Below are 17028 nucleotides of genomic sequence, written 5' to 3'. Positions count from 1 at the left end.
GATGTAGAGCCCTTACTCTTCTGCTTTGTTATTTTTAAGATGTCACTGACATGGGAGTTCTTTGACATGGCAAAGCAAAAAATAACCCCCCCCCCCCCAAAAAAAAAAACAAAAAAAAAAAAACAGGCAAAACCTATCTTGTTGCCATGTGCAGCTGTTTTTGGACTTATTCCACCATCTAGTGGTAGTGCACGTGCTGTCACAACACTACAGCTGCACACTGTGTGGATGCATCCTAATAACTGAGATCACAAGAGGTCAGTAAAACACATTTGTCTTTACTAACATCAGTGCATATGAGAGAATGTGAATTACATTTCTGAACAAATGTTGCAGACGTGAGATATTCATCATTCACACATTTGATTAACTTCATTTTCAGAAACAAAAAATAAAATAAAGTGAATGAAAAAAAAAAAAAAATCAATAAAAAGTTTTAAAATGGCAGTTTTGGGTGAAACCTCATTGGCACAAAAATGAAGAAAAATAAGAAAAGTGCTCATTCAGACAGAGACACAGACGGAGGTAGAGATGTAAATAAAACAAAGCGAGGAATTAGAAATTAGACACTGAAGGCCAATTTATAAATTTGAACACTAAAGAGATTAAAAACAGTGAATGAATAACAATATTCAATTAAATAGAACTATTATTTGAGATTACATCCGTAGCACCTTATTATTGCGGGGTCACTGTCATGCTACCAGTTTCTCTGTTTCACTTGTTCCCCAGCAGATGTAGAGATATAGTTCCTCCTCCTCCATTCAAATCCTACCAGCAGTACCCCACGGTGCAATACAAGTAGGACCCATGAGGGCGGGGCTATATGAGGAGTTTTCATATTGGAATGTTTTTTTAATTAATGCACTTAACCCTCTCTTGAAAAGCAGCACCACTTCGACACCACCGTATTCAACACTTGACACTTTCAGCAGATTTCATCCTCATCCTATGTGGCTCCATCCTCGTCCTCCTCTGGTTCTGGCAGGCTGCCAGGACAGGGCTCCATGGTAACAGCGACGCCCATGCCGCTGCGTCCAACGGGCATCTCGGTCACACACGTCCATTCATTTCTTTCTGGACAGTAACACTCGACGCTGGACAGGAAGCCGTGCTGGTTAAAACCCCCTGAATGGAAACACACACGTGTTTAATGAAGCTGTTGATGAAGCAATTAGGGACTGTTCAACAGTTGTGTCAATGAATAATTAAATTCAATTATTTTGCTATTTATTTTTCAGCTCATAGATGGATTCATCAAATGATCTTTTAAAAAGGCAATTTTTACTTTTTGATTTTCCATTAATTTAATTTAGTGATATGGTTTGTTATTACTTCCTGATCTGACATTTCATTTGCCTGCTGCATGTCTGTTTACTCTTAACAGTTGAACCACACTTTCCCCTATTTAATTAACAACAACACTGAGTCACTGAGCCACATTAGAAATAAAACAGAGCAGCCCACACTGTATTAACAGAGGATCTCACTGGTCGCCTCCTGACCTGACTGTCTACTAATGAATCAGAATTATTCAAGTCTTTCAAGTATTTCTTTTTTCTCTGGGTCACTTGCAATAGAACTGCAAGTCACTTGATATTAACAGCTGATACAAAATAAAACTCATAAAAATGTCTGTGTGTGTATATATATATATAATATAATGTCTGTGATAATAATATATATAATATATATATACAGTATATATATATGTATATAATATAATGTCTGTGATAATAATATATAATATATATATATATATATAATATATATATTGGGCTGAGTGTGCAGATAAAATAAATTATCACAGACATTTTTATTAACACTGACAACAGCAACATGTTTCACTCAGCGCTTCATCAGGCTCATGATAAGCTACAATGGGCCTAATTACATGAAACTATTCAGGTACTAATTAGTGGTGGCACATATCACAGGCTTGACTTTGGACGAGCAATAGGAATCAATACAAGGGTCAATACAAGCATCATCCAAGACACAATTAGGGAAAAAAGATAAAATTACATAAAAGTGAAAAAATAAAAATTAATAAAGTAAAATCTAATGAGAAGAAAAATATTCAAAATAGCAGGATATGCTCTTATTAATGTTAAGAAAAGATCCGTGACCATATCTTTCTTTCATTTAATTACTTTGAACATTCAGTCTTTAGTAACTGACCGAGGACAAAGATGCGTCTCTGGTGGACCGTCACTCCGTGTGCACTGCGACAGAATTGCATGGAGGCCCTGGGCTCCCAAACATTCCTGGCTATGTTGTAACGCTCCACAGACGACAGCTGGCTCCTCCCATCATACCCTCCTACAGCGTACAGGTACGAGTTCACACACACCAACCCTGCAAAAGCAGACAGAGAGAGAACACAAATGAACAGTTTGGCATTTTGAGAAATAGGCTCATTTTCTTTCATGCTGAGGGCTAGATGAAAAGATCACACTTGTATGTCTGTACAGTAATTATGTAGCTGGAACCAGGTGCCGGGTAGCATAGCTTAGCATAAAACTGAAAATGGGGAGACAGCTAGCTTGGCTCTGACCAAAGGTAACATGATCTGCCTACCAGCACCTCAAAGCTCATCAGTTAACAGATCTCATTGGTTGAATCTATACAAAATCAGACGAGTTAAAACAACAAGTTGTGGTTTTGCAGGGGGACTATTTTCTTGTCCGGGCTCAGTGAAGAAGTAATTTGTGAACTTTAGAGGTGCTGATTTTTTATCTTTGGACAGTGAAAGACTACCCGTCTCCCCCATTTCCAGTATTTATGCTAAGCTAAGCTAATTAGTAGCTGGCAATGGCCTACATTTGAATGTAAAGTGGTATCAATCTTCTCATTGAGCAAGAAAGTGAATAAGTATTTTCCAAGATGTCAAACAACTCCTTTAAAGGCCAGAACAAACACAAATACACACCAATATATTAAGTGACACTACTAAAACACACACACACACACACACACACACACACACACACACACACACACACACACACACACACACACACACACACACACACTCACCCAGTCCGCTGCGTATAGTGCTCATGGGAGCCAGCTGGTGCCAGGTGTTAGTGTCAGGCTGGTATTTCTCAGCAGTGTTCCATCGGTTCTGTCCATCATATCCCCCCACCACGTACAGAGCCCCCCCACACGCCGCCACACCGGCCCCTAGACGAGCCACCGACATCGGGCAAACAAACGACCAGCGATTCGACTCTGGGTCCCACCTGCAAATCAAACAGTGGTTGTACAGAGTTTGTAGTGATGACATTACATATTAGTCAATTAAAACAATGAATTAAAACAAGTGTCAGCGCTGCAAAACTTTTGATGTTTCAGAGGGGAGCAGCTTTGAGCAGCAACCTTCTCAATCTACACGAGCCAGTCAATTTTAAGTGGATTAGGTTAAGCTGGCAACCGTGTTTGGCAACTATTGACGAGCTTCATCTGAAGCCAAAGAGGCTGTAACACCACCATGAGCATGAGAGTCTACAGGACTCTGTAGTCCAACACACATCAAGTTTCCAATCTGTGGCCATGGTGTTTTTGAGAAAAATCTCATCATATTATAACATAAATGTCTTGTTTAGCATATCTTTTTAAAAGGTACAGCTGGTAATTTTTTCCAAATAAGTATATTCACTCTCTTGCTGAGGTTTCTTTTGTCATATGGATTAAACAAACAAAATATAATGCATTAATTCATGGGGGTTTTTGGACAGAGCTAGGCTAACTGTTTTGCCTTCCAGTGTTTTTACTAAGCTAAGTTAGCCACCGCATGGCTCTAGCGTCATATTTAATTTACAGATATGAGAGTTGAATGGATCATCTCCTCTAACCCCAAGCATGAAAGCATATAAGCATATTTCCCAAAATGTCCGACTATTCCTTTCAAGTCAAGTCGAGTCACATCCATTTTATCTTAAATCATCACAAAATCACAAAAGAAGTTTGAGGCATTTCCTCTAACAATCGAATCTCTGTAGAGGCAAATAACACAAAGTATAACAACAGCAACAACGAAATCGATCATGATGAGGCAGGTCAGACTGCACGCTCCTTGGCTGGTTAATGATTAAAAAGGTTATTGGCTCAGCTGTTGGCACTGGGTATACTCCAGCTGTAAACTGCAGATAGGACGGTGTTTATCACCTGCCCTCAAACACTGGATAAGTGCCCTTGAGAAAGTCACTAAACGCAGGTCATTTCTTGGGTCACTGTGCTGGCAATAACCCTGTGCTCTGATCCCTGATGTTATTGCATAACGCATCTGCAACAGGGCCCTTTACTTGCTTTAGCGGGGAGGCATCACTCCCTGTTGAATCTTCTGCCTGTTGCTTGGATCCATTTGGGAAGCGTCCTCAAGAGCAGAGCCTTTTCCTGCCAACTACTGTTACCATGAACACTCTAATCTGCTTTGATGTGTTTCGCATTGAATTTTCATTTCAATAGTTTTATCAGCTTTCATTATATTTTGCAGCTTCACATGAGAAGCCTTCCAAGTGGCGTGTGATGAGTTTTAATAATTCTCTTGTGACTAGCATCTTTTAGAAATCTATACCCTTCAATATAAAAAGGTATTATGGTTCCATTTGAAGTATGGTTCTTTAGATACAGAAAAGAAAGCTAATAGTATCAAAAGATACAGTAATTCTCAGACTTTAAAGTTTTGTTTTGTTTTTAGTAATTGATTGAAACTGATTCATAACATCATTAGAACTCCTCCCTGCTGTAAAGCATTCCCGACCCGATCGGCATTCCTGGGAAGTGTGTCTCGACATGTTTTGAAACAGCCCATGTTGTCGTCTAATTAGGCTAAGAGGGATACCTGAGAACTTCTCTGCTGCTCTTCAGATTGAATGGCAGCTATTCATTTGATCTCCCTCATGCCATTATCCATATTTACACTGAGGTAACTGCACTTAATCCCAGAATGCGTGCGTATGAGGAAGGAAATCCGTGCTCATTACATTCATTTCTAGTAAATAAGATGTCATTAAAATCAAATTACTTCTCGAGTGCCTTGTTAAACAAATAAATCCTCTCAAACAAACACACACACACACGGTGAACACATCAGAGACGTCTAACCTCTCCACCGTGTTGTGATGCGTCGAGCCCTGAGAACCTCCCACGGCGTAGATGCAGCCGTCCACCACGCCCACACCGACCCTGTTCCTGGGGATGTTGAGGGAGGCTCGCTGGCTCCACTGGTTGGTCATTGGGTTATAGCAGCACAGGGCGCTGGACTCCGTGTTGTTTTGAAGCGACAAGTTCCTGCCCCCGACCTGGATTCATGAAAAGACGGATTAGAAAACTGAGACAGTACAGTGTTTCCCACTCATATCATATATAATTGTGGCGTAGTGTATCGCATTGTATCCCATCTATTGGTGGTATGAAATAACTGGTGCAACCTACAGTGTAGAGCAGTCCAAAGAGGGCGCAGGCTCCCAGGCCGCTGCATGGAGAGCCCATGTCAGCCAGTTTTAGCCAGGCATTCCTCCTGGGATCATAAGCCTCCATGGAGGCTAGTGAATGCTGCCGGTATCTGAGCAGAGGAAGGGAAATAAAGAGAGAGTAGTTAATCAGACGAATGGTCAGTGTATATATAACAGTTTTTACTGGGTATATAACATATAATGTCCAACTTAAATAAGATAATATCTTACTTTGTTATGCATTCTGTAAAAAGTCAGAGTTAGGGAGAAAAGGCCAATGACTAAATATGGACACATCAGCCATTATCGAATCTCCATGATGTCACTTACTTCACATTCTGCTTTATGTGTGCTCCTGCAACAGAATTATTAACTACTGACCAACTGTTGAAGTTAATTGTGCTTTTTTTTTTTAAAATAGATCCAAAAAAAACAAAAAAAACAAGCATGACTGTTAAAGTGCTCAAATCAGCTCAAGTGACACAGTCCAAGTGTTCCTACACTTTAAAAACCAGGTGTGATTTATGCCAGACAAATACAAGTCTGAGGAAGACCATTTGTGGTTGCAATGTTGCCATGTCCATGTAGAACTAAAGAAGAACTGGGAACAAGACAGGAGTGTGGGGGCACTTTTTTCATTTTGTTAGACAAAAATAGGTCAACATGCAGAATACCACTATAAGCATAGGTGGACAAAAAAACAAGAAGGATTTATACATGAACCCAGAGGGTAAAGCACCCCTGTAAAGATGACAGAGTGGATGACATACTAACAGCCACTGGGTGGCAGACTATGACACCTACTGGATCCATGAGGGTGTTTCGCATCTAATGTTTCAGAAAATAAAGTGCACACAAGTTGCGTATTGTAAGTGGACATCAACGCATCGTCTCATAATCAGTTTCTGATAATCAATATCACAGATGGGTGCAAAAGTGTTTATTAGAGCCTGCAGTGTGTCTAAGAATAGGTTTCTAAACTGTTGTCCATTGTAGAGCAAAGCAGTGCTGATGAGGAGACTATAAAAGTTAACTACCCGCCAGCCACATAGATGAGTTGAGTTCCTCGGTTCGGTGCAGGAGGCAGCTTCCTTAGTGTCATATCCTGGAAGATTTTAGAAAGGAAGTCCTTACAGGAATTGGCCTGGAGGTAAAATAAAAAACAGAAAATAAAAACCTGTAAAGGCTTTGTGACTGAGATGGGTTTTCTTTTTTTTTTTTTCCTAACAAATCTCACCTTTCTTTGCATTTGGATTAGAAGAAAACATACTCTAACTCTGGTTTACCTTACTGAGGATGGGGCAGGACAGGAGCTGGTTCTTAAGGAACTTCGGAGGCAGAGCGTAGATATGAACTGCATTCAGGAGGGCATGTAGGTACTGGGCTCTACCCTCCATGTCCCAGCCGACCCAGTCGGTACAGGCCTTATACACCTGACATGGATGTAATCAGACGTATGAACATGTGGGTTGTTATTTACATCTAGATACACTCTTGTCAGAACTTGGACTATCAGTTGTGCTATTAGAATTCATGATTAGAACGTCAGTTACTTTAAGTATACATTTCTGTGACTTCCAGTGTTTGTCTGTGTGATTGTGGTAAAACATTGTCCATCTGGTGCTTCATGTAGGTCACAATCACTGTTCCAGCTGTTGGTTAAACTAACCGACATGCACAACTGAAACATCTTATAATACACAGCCCTGTTCGTACTGTTTACCCCATATCGTGCTTGCATTTCACTAATACAATCACCCAATACAAGAATAATTTAAAAAACACATAGGTTACATGCCTGTTAGTCAGGTTTTAATTAGTTATTTTAATGCCACCCACCTCAGACTCACAGAGGACCTTCAGGCTGTCCTGACTGATGAGCTCCAGCAGTTGGCAGTGAGAGAGGCTGAAGAACTCGTCTTCTTTAGTCACCTGGGACAGAGGGACACAACAGGATACAAGAGCTTGATCAGATGAAGGTGTACTGACTACTGAATACACATCTTAATCCTTTTATCAGATTTTATTTCCTTTTCAGGTTAAAGTATGATACAGTGATTAATTTGAGTAAAGGCAGGCAGGTGTTGTAGTCATAAATTATAGATGAGACACAGATATAGAGACTTACAAAGGTAGCATCCATCACTTCAAAAAAGTGAACATGTGAATTGTACTGGCAAAACGTAAATATAAACTATAGGTACTGTGGCCAAGTGTGTCCTTGACACAGATGAGTGGTCTTTGATTTTAGGTAACCATTAAACACCGCAGCTGCACTGTTCTGCAGTTATCCTAACAAAGCAGTACAGCTTTGCTGCTGACCCTGTGCCTGTCAGGGGCTTTGGTTCAGGCAGAAGCTGCCTCGCAGTCTGACCTCAGCCCTGAGCTGAGAGCACCGAGCTTCACGCTGGAGGAGCTGAGGCCGATGGAGAGCAGACTGGCAGCAGGCGAATGCAAAGTGCAAGCTCAGGAGAACTAACAGCAGAGCTGGATATAACCAAGACTGGGTTACTTCAGTTCAAAAAGAAGGCAGAGGATAATACGGAATTACACACTAACAAAAATATTAATGATCTGGTGGAGGAAAAGGCTGGTCACTAGCAAATGACCTATGGTAATTTTACTCTTGAATAAACAAACTTTTTTTTTCTTAAGGGGTCAAAAAGTTGCATGAGGGCACAGCTATCCCCCCATTTGAGCTGAAGGAACGACAAACAAAGAAATTTGAGCAGCAGAACTTTTGCAGGCTGAGTTGGCACATGTGCTTTTTCAGAGACGGACCCAAAGTGGCCTTCTCCGTGTCTTTGACTGGAGCAGTGGAGCCATTCAATGCTGAAACAACACTGATCTACCCAAAAAACATCCCTAACATTGGCAATGCTTACAGTGTTCACATTTAATGCAATGGATGACCAGAAAAGCCACCACATGGGTGCAGCATTGTACAAGAGCAATCTGACAATTGCATGTGTACTTGTGCTTTCTATTTGCATCTCACCTCATTGAAGTGTGTGTTGATGTACTCTCGGCTTCTTTGGTGCAGCTCTGTGCAGCCAATCTCCTCAGCAAAGCGGGCGATGCCGATGACATTAGCTGGCTCCAGATGCTTAGTAAGGAAATCATAGCATGCTTTGGCCACATCCTCCATCTGATACCTGGTAGAAAATAAGAAAAAAGGGAGGGAAAAATTATTACTGTCTACATTCTTTCCACCTGAATGAAGAATGTATTTAACTGGTAAATACTGAAAGATTAATAGAGTGTGGCAGAATACAGAAATCTACATCTGTGTCTGTTTTCAGGTTTCAGCTGTTTTCAATGACTCAGGATTAGCTTTCCAACACCATGTGCTACTGTTTATGTATGTTTACCTCATAGCAGCCAAGAGAACGTGCAACACACATTTCTCTCCCACTGTGATGTGGGAGGTGTAGGCAAAGTCAATGAGCCTTCCCACCACCTGGGGGCAAACATCCCGCAAGGTGATCTCCGAGGCACAACACTCTTTAAAGCTGCTGGTGAACATGGCTCTGAAGTAGGGGCTGCAGGAGGCCAGTACCACCCTGTGCACCTGAAAGTAACATGGTGATAAAGAAACATTGCATTCACTCTATTTTTATCAGTGAGGGAATGACTAACTGCCCTCTCGTATGGAGGCCCAGAACTGACAAAACGAAGTGACCAGTTATCAGACAAGTCAAAACTATAACTGAATATATCATGAATGATACTGATAGTGAAATTATCAAATTGAGATTAAAAAGATACATGAAGCTTGAAATTATAATCGGTTGGTGAAAAAAACTAAAATCTTTTCAGTTTTTCCTTTACAACCTTTCAGCAGACAAAGTGAATTCAATTTTTTTTTTTTTTTTTTACTTTTACTAGTTCTAACTCTTTCCTTTTCTGGTACAAATGAAATCATATACCTATTCTCTATTTTCCCCAGGATGCATTTGACAATGCCTGACCAAGATCTCAATTCGACTGGAAGGTGAATTACAACTTAAAAATGTAACTGGATTTAACTTTTGTCTGACATCTCCAATGCACATTTCACATGTGGGTACAAGGGAACATGATGTGAAGTTAGGGAATAAAGAGGTAACAACATGGGAAATTATTAAGAATTTATACTGTAGGTAATTTTTAACTACCAGGTACCTATTCTAAAATAACAGGGTACATGGGAGAAGGCAACACACAGGTAATCAATAATGCAGTGAGTTGTCATATTATCAGTGGGCAATATAGCACCAAAATATTTATTGATGCATTTAGTTGTATTTTAGACTTGTTTAAGAACCTTTCATTACATGTAGTCAGTTTCAGGCCTCCATAATGAGCTAATATTTTGAAACTGTGAAGCAAAGTCCAAAATGGCTTTTTGATCATTTAATTTAGAGGATGTCTCACCTTGAAGTCCACAGTTTTTTCCTTGTACGTGACATGCAGCACCAGGTCACACAGCATCTCCTGCCGTCTGAACTCGTCCATGACCTTCATGGATCTGGAAGCGTGGGTCTCGACCGTGTAGTCAAGGTACCCAGACCCGTGCATCGAGGGAACCACAATAGCTGAGAAATCAGAATTACGTGTGGGACGTTTCTTCCTCATTGGGCAATGCATTATGGGAGAGAGGAAGGGGAGTAGTCCAGAGTTATTATTTTTTCAGTCTCAAAGTCTTCTACAGTTTAAAGTTTTGAGTTCTTATCCCACTGGGGTTAGACTTTCAACAGAGGAAATTCTTTTGGTCTTTATTTCATCGATGTGAAGACTCCAGTGAGCACATGTCTTTAGTTTCTCCATTTTTATGCAAATATAAACACAAAAATCTATTCAGAGAGTAGACTTTTCCAAAGGAAGTAGGGTTGTGAACCGAGTGATGGTGCTATCCATTGGTGATCTCAGCAACAGCCAGCAGGCAGAGTAAGCAGTCCACAGGAAAAGCCAGTTGCTGCATAAAAATAAGTAGAGGTCATACGTTTCTCTGCGCACATACGATGGGTAAACAAACTTGCAGACCGATGGTGAACCACATAATACTCCCTCATCCACAGGTCCTGGCTCCAACATGACTGACAGCATTTGTGTCAGGATCAGACAGCTCCCAAAGCATGAGTCAACCCATGATAATTAAATTGCTGTTGGTCCAGATCTTACAGGTTTCAGGGTTGTGAAAGTAATCCATTCTGACTTTTCAGGGAGTCCTCTGCAAGGAGAAGGAGAAGTGGTTGGCAAACGTGTGTAGCTGCACAATCAGAAGTATCCTGGCAGGGATCCCGTCTGCTGCGATGCTTATCCTGCAAAGTAGAAGAAAAACAAACAAAAACAGAGTAAGCTAAGAAAGATGAGAGAATTTTAGTGGTTTGAAATGAAACTAATGGAATCCAAATCTCACGTGTTCCCTTCTTGTATGTGTGGGAGTTTAAGTCACACACTCAGAGTTTCACTTCCTTACAGCTAAAACAGCAAATACATACTCTGGTTAACTGCTTTATGCCACAGCATTCACCTAAGGAAATAGTAAATGTATTTTTAATTTGGTTATGTAAAAGATTCTCATAATCTCTAAAAGGATCATTTATAGTGAGGGCTTTGTCATTCCTATGTTGTTTCATTACTAATGAGCTGCTAAATGCACTTTATTTATTTTAGTGTGCAGTCTTCTGGCAAAAATGATAACCTCTTAATGTATTTTTTAAACCTCAAAATGTGTGTCAATTAGAAATACTGTGCATTCATGGCATTTTTTTCTTTATATACAAGAAACTTACTAATAGTTGAAAACCTGATATTCAGTTTAGTGTCATATATGAAAAAGAAAAACAACAAATCCTCACATTTGAGAAGCTGGAACCAGAGAATGTCTGATCAAGTAATCTATTAATCGACTGATTGTTGCAGATGTCACCAGAATACTTTTGCAAGATCACAGGGACCTCAAACAGCTGGTTCATCCTTGCAAACGCTTGATCATTTGGACTGTTAAAGCTCTTTTTTCCACTTTTCTCTTCACTTAAAGTCTGACTGTAAAGTGACTGTTGATAGTCACACTCGGCGTGTGAGTCACAGAGGAGTGACTGAGATTCAACAGATAGCAGCCGGATGACAAACATAAAGAGCACACATCCACTCTATTTAAAAAGGAACAGAAGGTATGAATGAATTCTTACCAGAGTTCAGAAGTTGTTGCTGACCAAGCACACCACTGTTTCCCATAAAAATCACATTCACTTCTATGTTCCTACTCTCTGGATATGTGATAAAAATCACTCCAACTGTCAAAGCAGACTAATCTCTGTACCGACTAGAACCTGTTGGACCATCAGTCTTAACTTAGTAAATGCCAAGTCACTCTCATAATAAGAGTGACACACATCCTGGACACGCCCCTTTTAGCCGAATTTGCAGGAAAATTTAATGGTTTCCTCCCCGGCCCGTGCCCCTTCCCTCCACCAAGTTTGGTGCAAATCAGTTCAGTACTTTTTGTGTAATCCTGCTGACAAACAAGCAACCAACCAAAAAAAACAAACAAACAGACAAACAAACAAACAAACAAACAAACAGAGAGAGACGAGTGAAAACATAACCTACTTGGTGGAGGTAACAAATATCTGCCTCTTACATAAGAGAGCACAGAATAAGACACTACCAGTCAAAAGTTTCCAAACATCCACGTCTTATTAAATCTCAAGTATTGTCATTGTCAATAATCCTAAAATTAAAAAATATAAGCGAAATGAAACGAGATGAGGTTTTTGACAGTTTCATTGAAATATCTTTATCATTGCACTCAGGCACCTGAAGACATGATGTAAGCACTGTATGTCAGTGTAACATAATTACATGGGTGTAAGTGGTGCACCTGTCTCTAATGAAGTGCTAATTAAGAGTCTCATTAGATTCTTGCCAATTAATAAGCCCCTCACTTAAAGTGGAGAACTTGAGGCAGTTAGCATGGAGGCAAATGACAGCTAACAACTCTGACTGCTTCTGGATCTTTGAGGCCGGTACCGATACCTTTGAGAGTTATAAAAAAACAAAAAAAAACAAACACTAGACACGATATCAATATTTAAAGGAACAGTTCAACATTTAGGGAAATATGCTTCTTTTCTTTATCGCCGAGAGTCAAATTAGAAGACTGATACGAGTTAGACTTGGCCTGAAGACAGGAAGCAGAAAGCATAAAGCATAAATGCCTCTGTGAAGGTCTGCAGATAAGGGTGTTCCAGGTAACTGACACAGACATCTCCCAAATCACAACAATGAGTCATCCAGATGAAACCAGTTCATTGCTTGATTCAACTTCTGACAGGAAGCGGTTTCAGGACAGACAAAAAAAACAAACAAAGTATTACAAGTTGGTACAAAACGGGACCACACAAACTTCTATAAACGATGAAAAAAAGAAAAAAGAAAATCAACCTATAGCTCACCAATCTTGCTCTTTTGTGGATAACTCCTTGTTATTTATCAATAATATTGTCCCTGGCCCATGTGTCAGTCAGGCTCTACTAAAGAGAGAAAAGACCAGCTGTTAGCTTCCAGCTGTTACTTTGATGAGGACTATATATTTATGCATTGTGCCTCAAACTATCAGATGGCATCCAAAAAGGTCAGACAGATGCACTATAATAGTTAAAACATGCAGATGCTAGCATCAGTCCAACATAGGGATCCTGCAACATTTCTGATGCTTAAACCTGGGGTACCTGCTGATACAAAGTAGCAATCAGATGTAAATGTAAAATCTGTAAACATCATTGCATGGAGCTCATTGTGTGGGGTCATTTTCATGTAAGGTCACAAGTGAACAGGGGTAGCTGTGGTTCTAAAAACTGAGCGGGCATCTCACCGTGATTGACAGAATTTAAGAGTTAGTGGAAAAACAGATTTTTATGATGACATTCACACATGAAACTGTGTTTAATGTGGATTGGACATGTTGCGGCCAATACCTTATCCACTTAATAAAGTCAGCAGCAGCACGGATACCGATCCGGCATATTTCTTTAATGGGCTTACATTTGCAATACTTGAGAATTATCTTGAAAATGCTCAAATACAAAGTGTTGAAATGCTTTTAGAGCATCTCTTTACATGACAGAGGAAACCCAGAGCGACGTGAAATCTCTGCATTCCGCAGAGTGTCACTCGCTGCCACAGCTTGAAGCAGAACAAATCAGCTCTCTAGCTGGAGAGCAAGAAAAGACGTCTGCTATGCTGCCGGTTAGCGACAGTGCATCTGTCTGTGTAAAGAGCCTTAGAATCAACAGCAGCAGATCAATTTTTAGCATGAAAAGACACAAACACTGATCCTGCGAGAGTCACAACCACAGTGACCCTCTGAGAATCACATGGATACTTACAGCACCTGCAGTTTGCTGTTATTTGTTTTTCCGTCTCACCAGAATTGATCAGATACTGTTTCTTTTCTACTTTACTGAGCAAACCACATAAAAAGGTTATTGCTGGGTTGGTCTGGTAGAATGCAGCTTTGCATGGTTGCACAATCAAATCTGTTCAGCCTGTTTGCTGGTCATATGACCAAAAGTGTGAGACGGAAAGGGAAGAAAGTGATCCAGAGAGAAAAAAAAGAGAGAGATTTTGAGGACAACATCCAGTGAGCAAGAGACAGAATAACAAAGTGGGAGAGGAGAAAGATGGCAGCCATGACACATATTAGAAATCAGTTCAAGGAGTGAATAAAATAAGGGAAGTGAAAGACATTAATACAGTGAGATTCTCAGTTTTCCATAAAGGGCCATTGTGCTTGGATATATCAGCCTGTCCTACTCTCCTGATCAGGCTTTAAGGGGGTTAACAGTGAATTACTGTGTAAACACAGAGTGCAGAGCTTGGCTACTGTATAAAGCATTGCTCAAGCCTGCAGGAACCCTGTGCGAACACTGTGACACAAGTTCTGACTAGTTTTATTGATTTCAGTGAGGTTTCATAATCCCTGTTTGACCAAGGTCCTGACCAGTAACACTGTAGGTGGTAGTAGTGTTTGCTTCTCAAATGGCTGTTTGCAAGTGAGAAGAGGGAGCGAGCAGATTACTGGAACTTCATTAACAAAATGAATCAGTCTGTGATTCATCTGTTTAATATTATTAAAGAGGAGATCTATGGTGTTCATCAGAAGGCATTTGTGCTTTTAAACATGAAGAATGAATCATTATAAGTCACTGATTCTGCCATCAAGACACTGTTCAGCCGAGCTGAGTGCAGAATTTATAAAGAACGTGGAGAGTCAGAGAGAGGGAGAGTTAACCATTTACAGACTATTTCTGTTGCCAGATGGTAGATACAGCAGCACGGCAGTCTACTGACTCCGGCCTGTGCAGTCAGCTTTGACCTGCACATATACTGTAACATGTTACAGGACTTCTGACAGGAGTGAGAATACCCTCGCTTGACCTTTAAAAATATGTTGTCTCAGACCACTGACCTGTAATGACCACGTGTCTTTTGAAAAGTTTTCTAACAGCAGTGACTCAAGTTCTTCTGCCATGTCATCATTCAGCTGCACTGACAGCTGACTAGGGGGGTCAAAGGTCGCTGATGACAAACGTGAAGAACAGAGCATCACAGAGGCAGAGCATTGTTTAAGAGTCACAACAGCACACAACTCAACCTCAAACTGGAGGATCCTCTTATTTTAGAAACATCAAATCTGGGGAATTAAAAGAATTTAAAAAGCCTCCTCCCAAGACATTTAATGTTTAGAAACTCAAGCCAAGTGATGCACATCACACAGTGTTAAATAACAATTGCCCAATGCTGCCTCCTCACCACACACTTAACTGTATCAGAAGCACTGAATATACAGTATGCTGATTTATCACTAAATAAAGAAATACTTCCTTATTTGTGGTAAAAAAAAAAAGAAGAAAAAAAAAGTCTGCAACTAATGTTTACTTTCATTATTGATTAATCTGCACCTTAATTTTTCAATAAATCAACTAATTGTGTCACTGGTCAGACACAATTAAACTATTTCAAGCATCTCAAACCTTGTAATATTTCATGTACTATCATAGAAAAAACTATAACCAGTGACTTATTTTAAGAACTACTTAGTCATCTTCCTGAAAGATGTTATTCACTGATTTCATTGTACCTAGAGTTTAATTTTTTTTTTAAATATTATTCAATTAGTTGACTGAGAGAAACTTGATGCTTTGTTGATAACCAATTCATCATTTAAGTTATTTTTAAAGCAAAAAGCCATCAAACATTTGATGGTTCCAGCTTCTCAAATGTGAGAATTTGCTGCTTTTGCTTGTCATAAAATCATAGGAAACTGAATCTCTTTGGCTTTTGGACTGTTGGTCAGATAAAACGATTATTCAACCATTCAGCAAGATAATCTGAGGATTAATCATTAGTGAAAATAATAGTTTTTTTTTTACAGCCTTGGTTCCAGCCTATCTCTAAATATCTCTGGGTTTTTGACTATTAAACAAATAAGAAATTTAAAGATGCCACTTTGGCTTTGGGAAACTGTCATTGTTGTCAATGATTAATGGCATTTTACAGACCAAACATAAATGATTAATTAAGAAAATAATCAGTTCGATGATGAATTAATCATTAGTTGCATTAAAAATTAAGTCTATCAAATGGTGAAAAAAGTGAAAAACACCTGTTAAGATCCCAGAAGTGACATCTTTAAATTGCTTGTTTTGTTGACAACCAACGGTCAAAAGTCACAATATTTAATGTACAGTGATACCTAGAAGGGAAGAACAGAAAATGCTCACATTGGAGAGAATGTTTGGAATTTTTGCTTGAAAAGATCATTTTAACTATTAATCATTGTAATTTGACTAACCGATTATTAGAATTGTTTCCAAGACGATGGTTAAAAATCATAACAAATGAGCGACGGCAGCCTCCAGGTGCCAAAATAACACAGCTGCTCAGCAAAAGTTTCAATTCCCTTTTGGGAGTGTGCGCACTACTGAGGAAACAAAGTGACATAAACTGACAGACTGGTCGACAGTAGAAGTATAAACTCGTCCAGTGTTCACGGACATTGTTGGTGTAGCGGTGTTGTAATAAGTAGTGTCACGAGTGCCGCTGTAAAACCACATTCACACGAGAACCAGAAACGTTTTGAATGTTACAGTGATTTTACAAAAGGGCGCGTCCGTTCAGCGCGTGAAACTCTTTTACATTTCAACAGCTGCAAATGCACTCACCCAGAGCAACAGCTCCACGGCGGCTGGGAAACTCCATATCACTATACCACAGAAATCACTTGTGCGAGTTTTACAGCGAGAGTTGTCCGACCACCGGAGGTCTTCCCCCGGTCGCTGACTGAGGCTCTGAGTCCTGTCAGGAAACCAGCAGACGCGTCGTCCTCCACGTTAAAAGGAGAAATGTGCGGAGCTGTGAACGTCGCTGCCGCTCTGCGTCGCCACTGGCAGACGTTCAAGGGCTATGGAGGTGGTGGGGGTGGAGGGGGAAGAATTTCTGCACCAACATGACTCTGCAACTCTCGAGTGCGCTCTAAACACCGTGTGGGTAGTACGCATGTTCAGAGACCTGCATGGCA

The 17028-nt window shown here is 40.1% G+C and overlaps 1 protein-coding gene across 3 annotated transcripts; it reads right to left on the bottom strand.

Moving 5' to 3' along the window:
* Positions 1-258: 258 nt before the first annotated feature.
* LOC111226197 (kelch-like ECH-associated protein 1) lies at positions 259-16951 on the bottom strand. Of its 3 annotated transcripts, none has more exons than XM_022751306.1 (12): positions 16673-16951; positions 9876-10762; positions 8831-9030; positions 8458-8614; positions 7299-7391; positions 6746-6892; positions 6497-6603; positions 5440-5569; positions 5110-5306; positions 3040-3245; positions 2182-2358; positions 259-1128 (listed from the first exon to the last, which is right to left on the bottom strand). In XM_022751306.1, exons 2-12 carry the CDS (start codon positions 10086-10088, stop codon positions 950-952), a joined length of 1806 nt encoding a protein of 601 aa, XP_022607027.1. In that variant the 5' UTR covers positions 10089-10762; positions 16673-16951; the 3' UTR covers positions 259-949. The 3 variants fall into 3 exon arrangements, with proteins under 3 accessions (XP_022607027.1, XP_022607028.1, XP_022607030.1); XM_022751307.1 differs by lacking the exon at positions 16673-16951 and adding an exon at positions 11636-11668; XM_022751309.1 differs by lacking the exon at positions 6746-6892.
* Between the last annotated feature and the right edge of the window lie 77 nt (positions 16952-17028).

This window comes from Seriola dumerili, unplaced genomic scaffold (genome assembly GCF_002260705.1).
Source record: "Seriola dumerili isolate Sdu_G_001 unplaced genomic scaffold, Sdu_1.0 BDQW01000149.1, whole genome shotgun sequence".
Classification (NCBI taxonomy): Eukaryota; Metazoa; Chordata; class Actinopteri; order Carangiformes; family Carangidae; genus Seriola; species Seriola dumerili.
Note: the sequence above shows the minus strand (reverse complement) of the source record. Positions and strands in the feature narration are given on the sequence as shown.

Bases quoted from the DNA above. Each gene is read 5' to 3' on its own strand.
- LOC111226197 (XM_022751306.1), bottom strand. From the start codon at position 10,088: ATGCATTGCCCAATGAGGAAGAAACGTCCCACACGTAATTCTGATTTC. The intron at 6,604-6,745 runs GTAAACCAGAGT...TTTTACCTCCAG, and splicing joins CCTGCCCCATCCTCAGTAAG to GCCAATTCCTGTAAGGACTT. The intron at 1,129-2,181 runs GTCAGTTACTAA...GTTTCCATTCAG, and splicing joins GAGACGCATCTTTGTCCTCG to GGGGTTTTAACCAGCACGGC.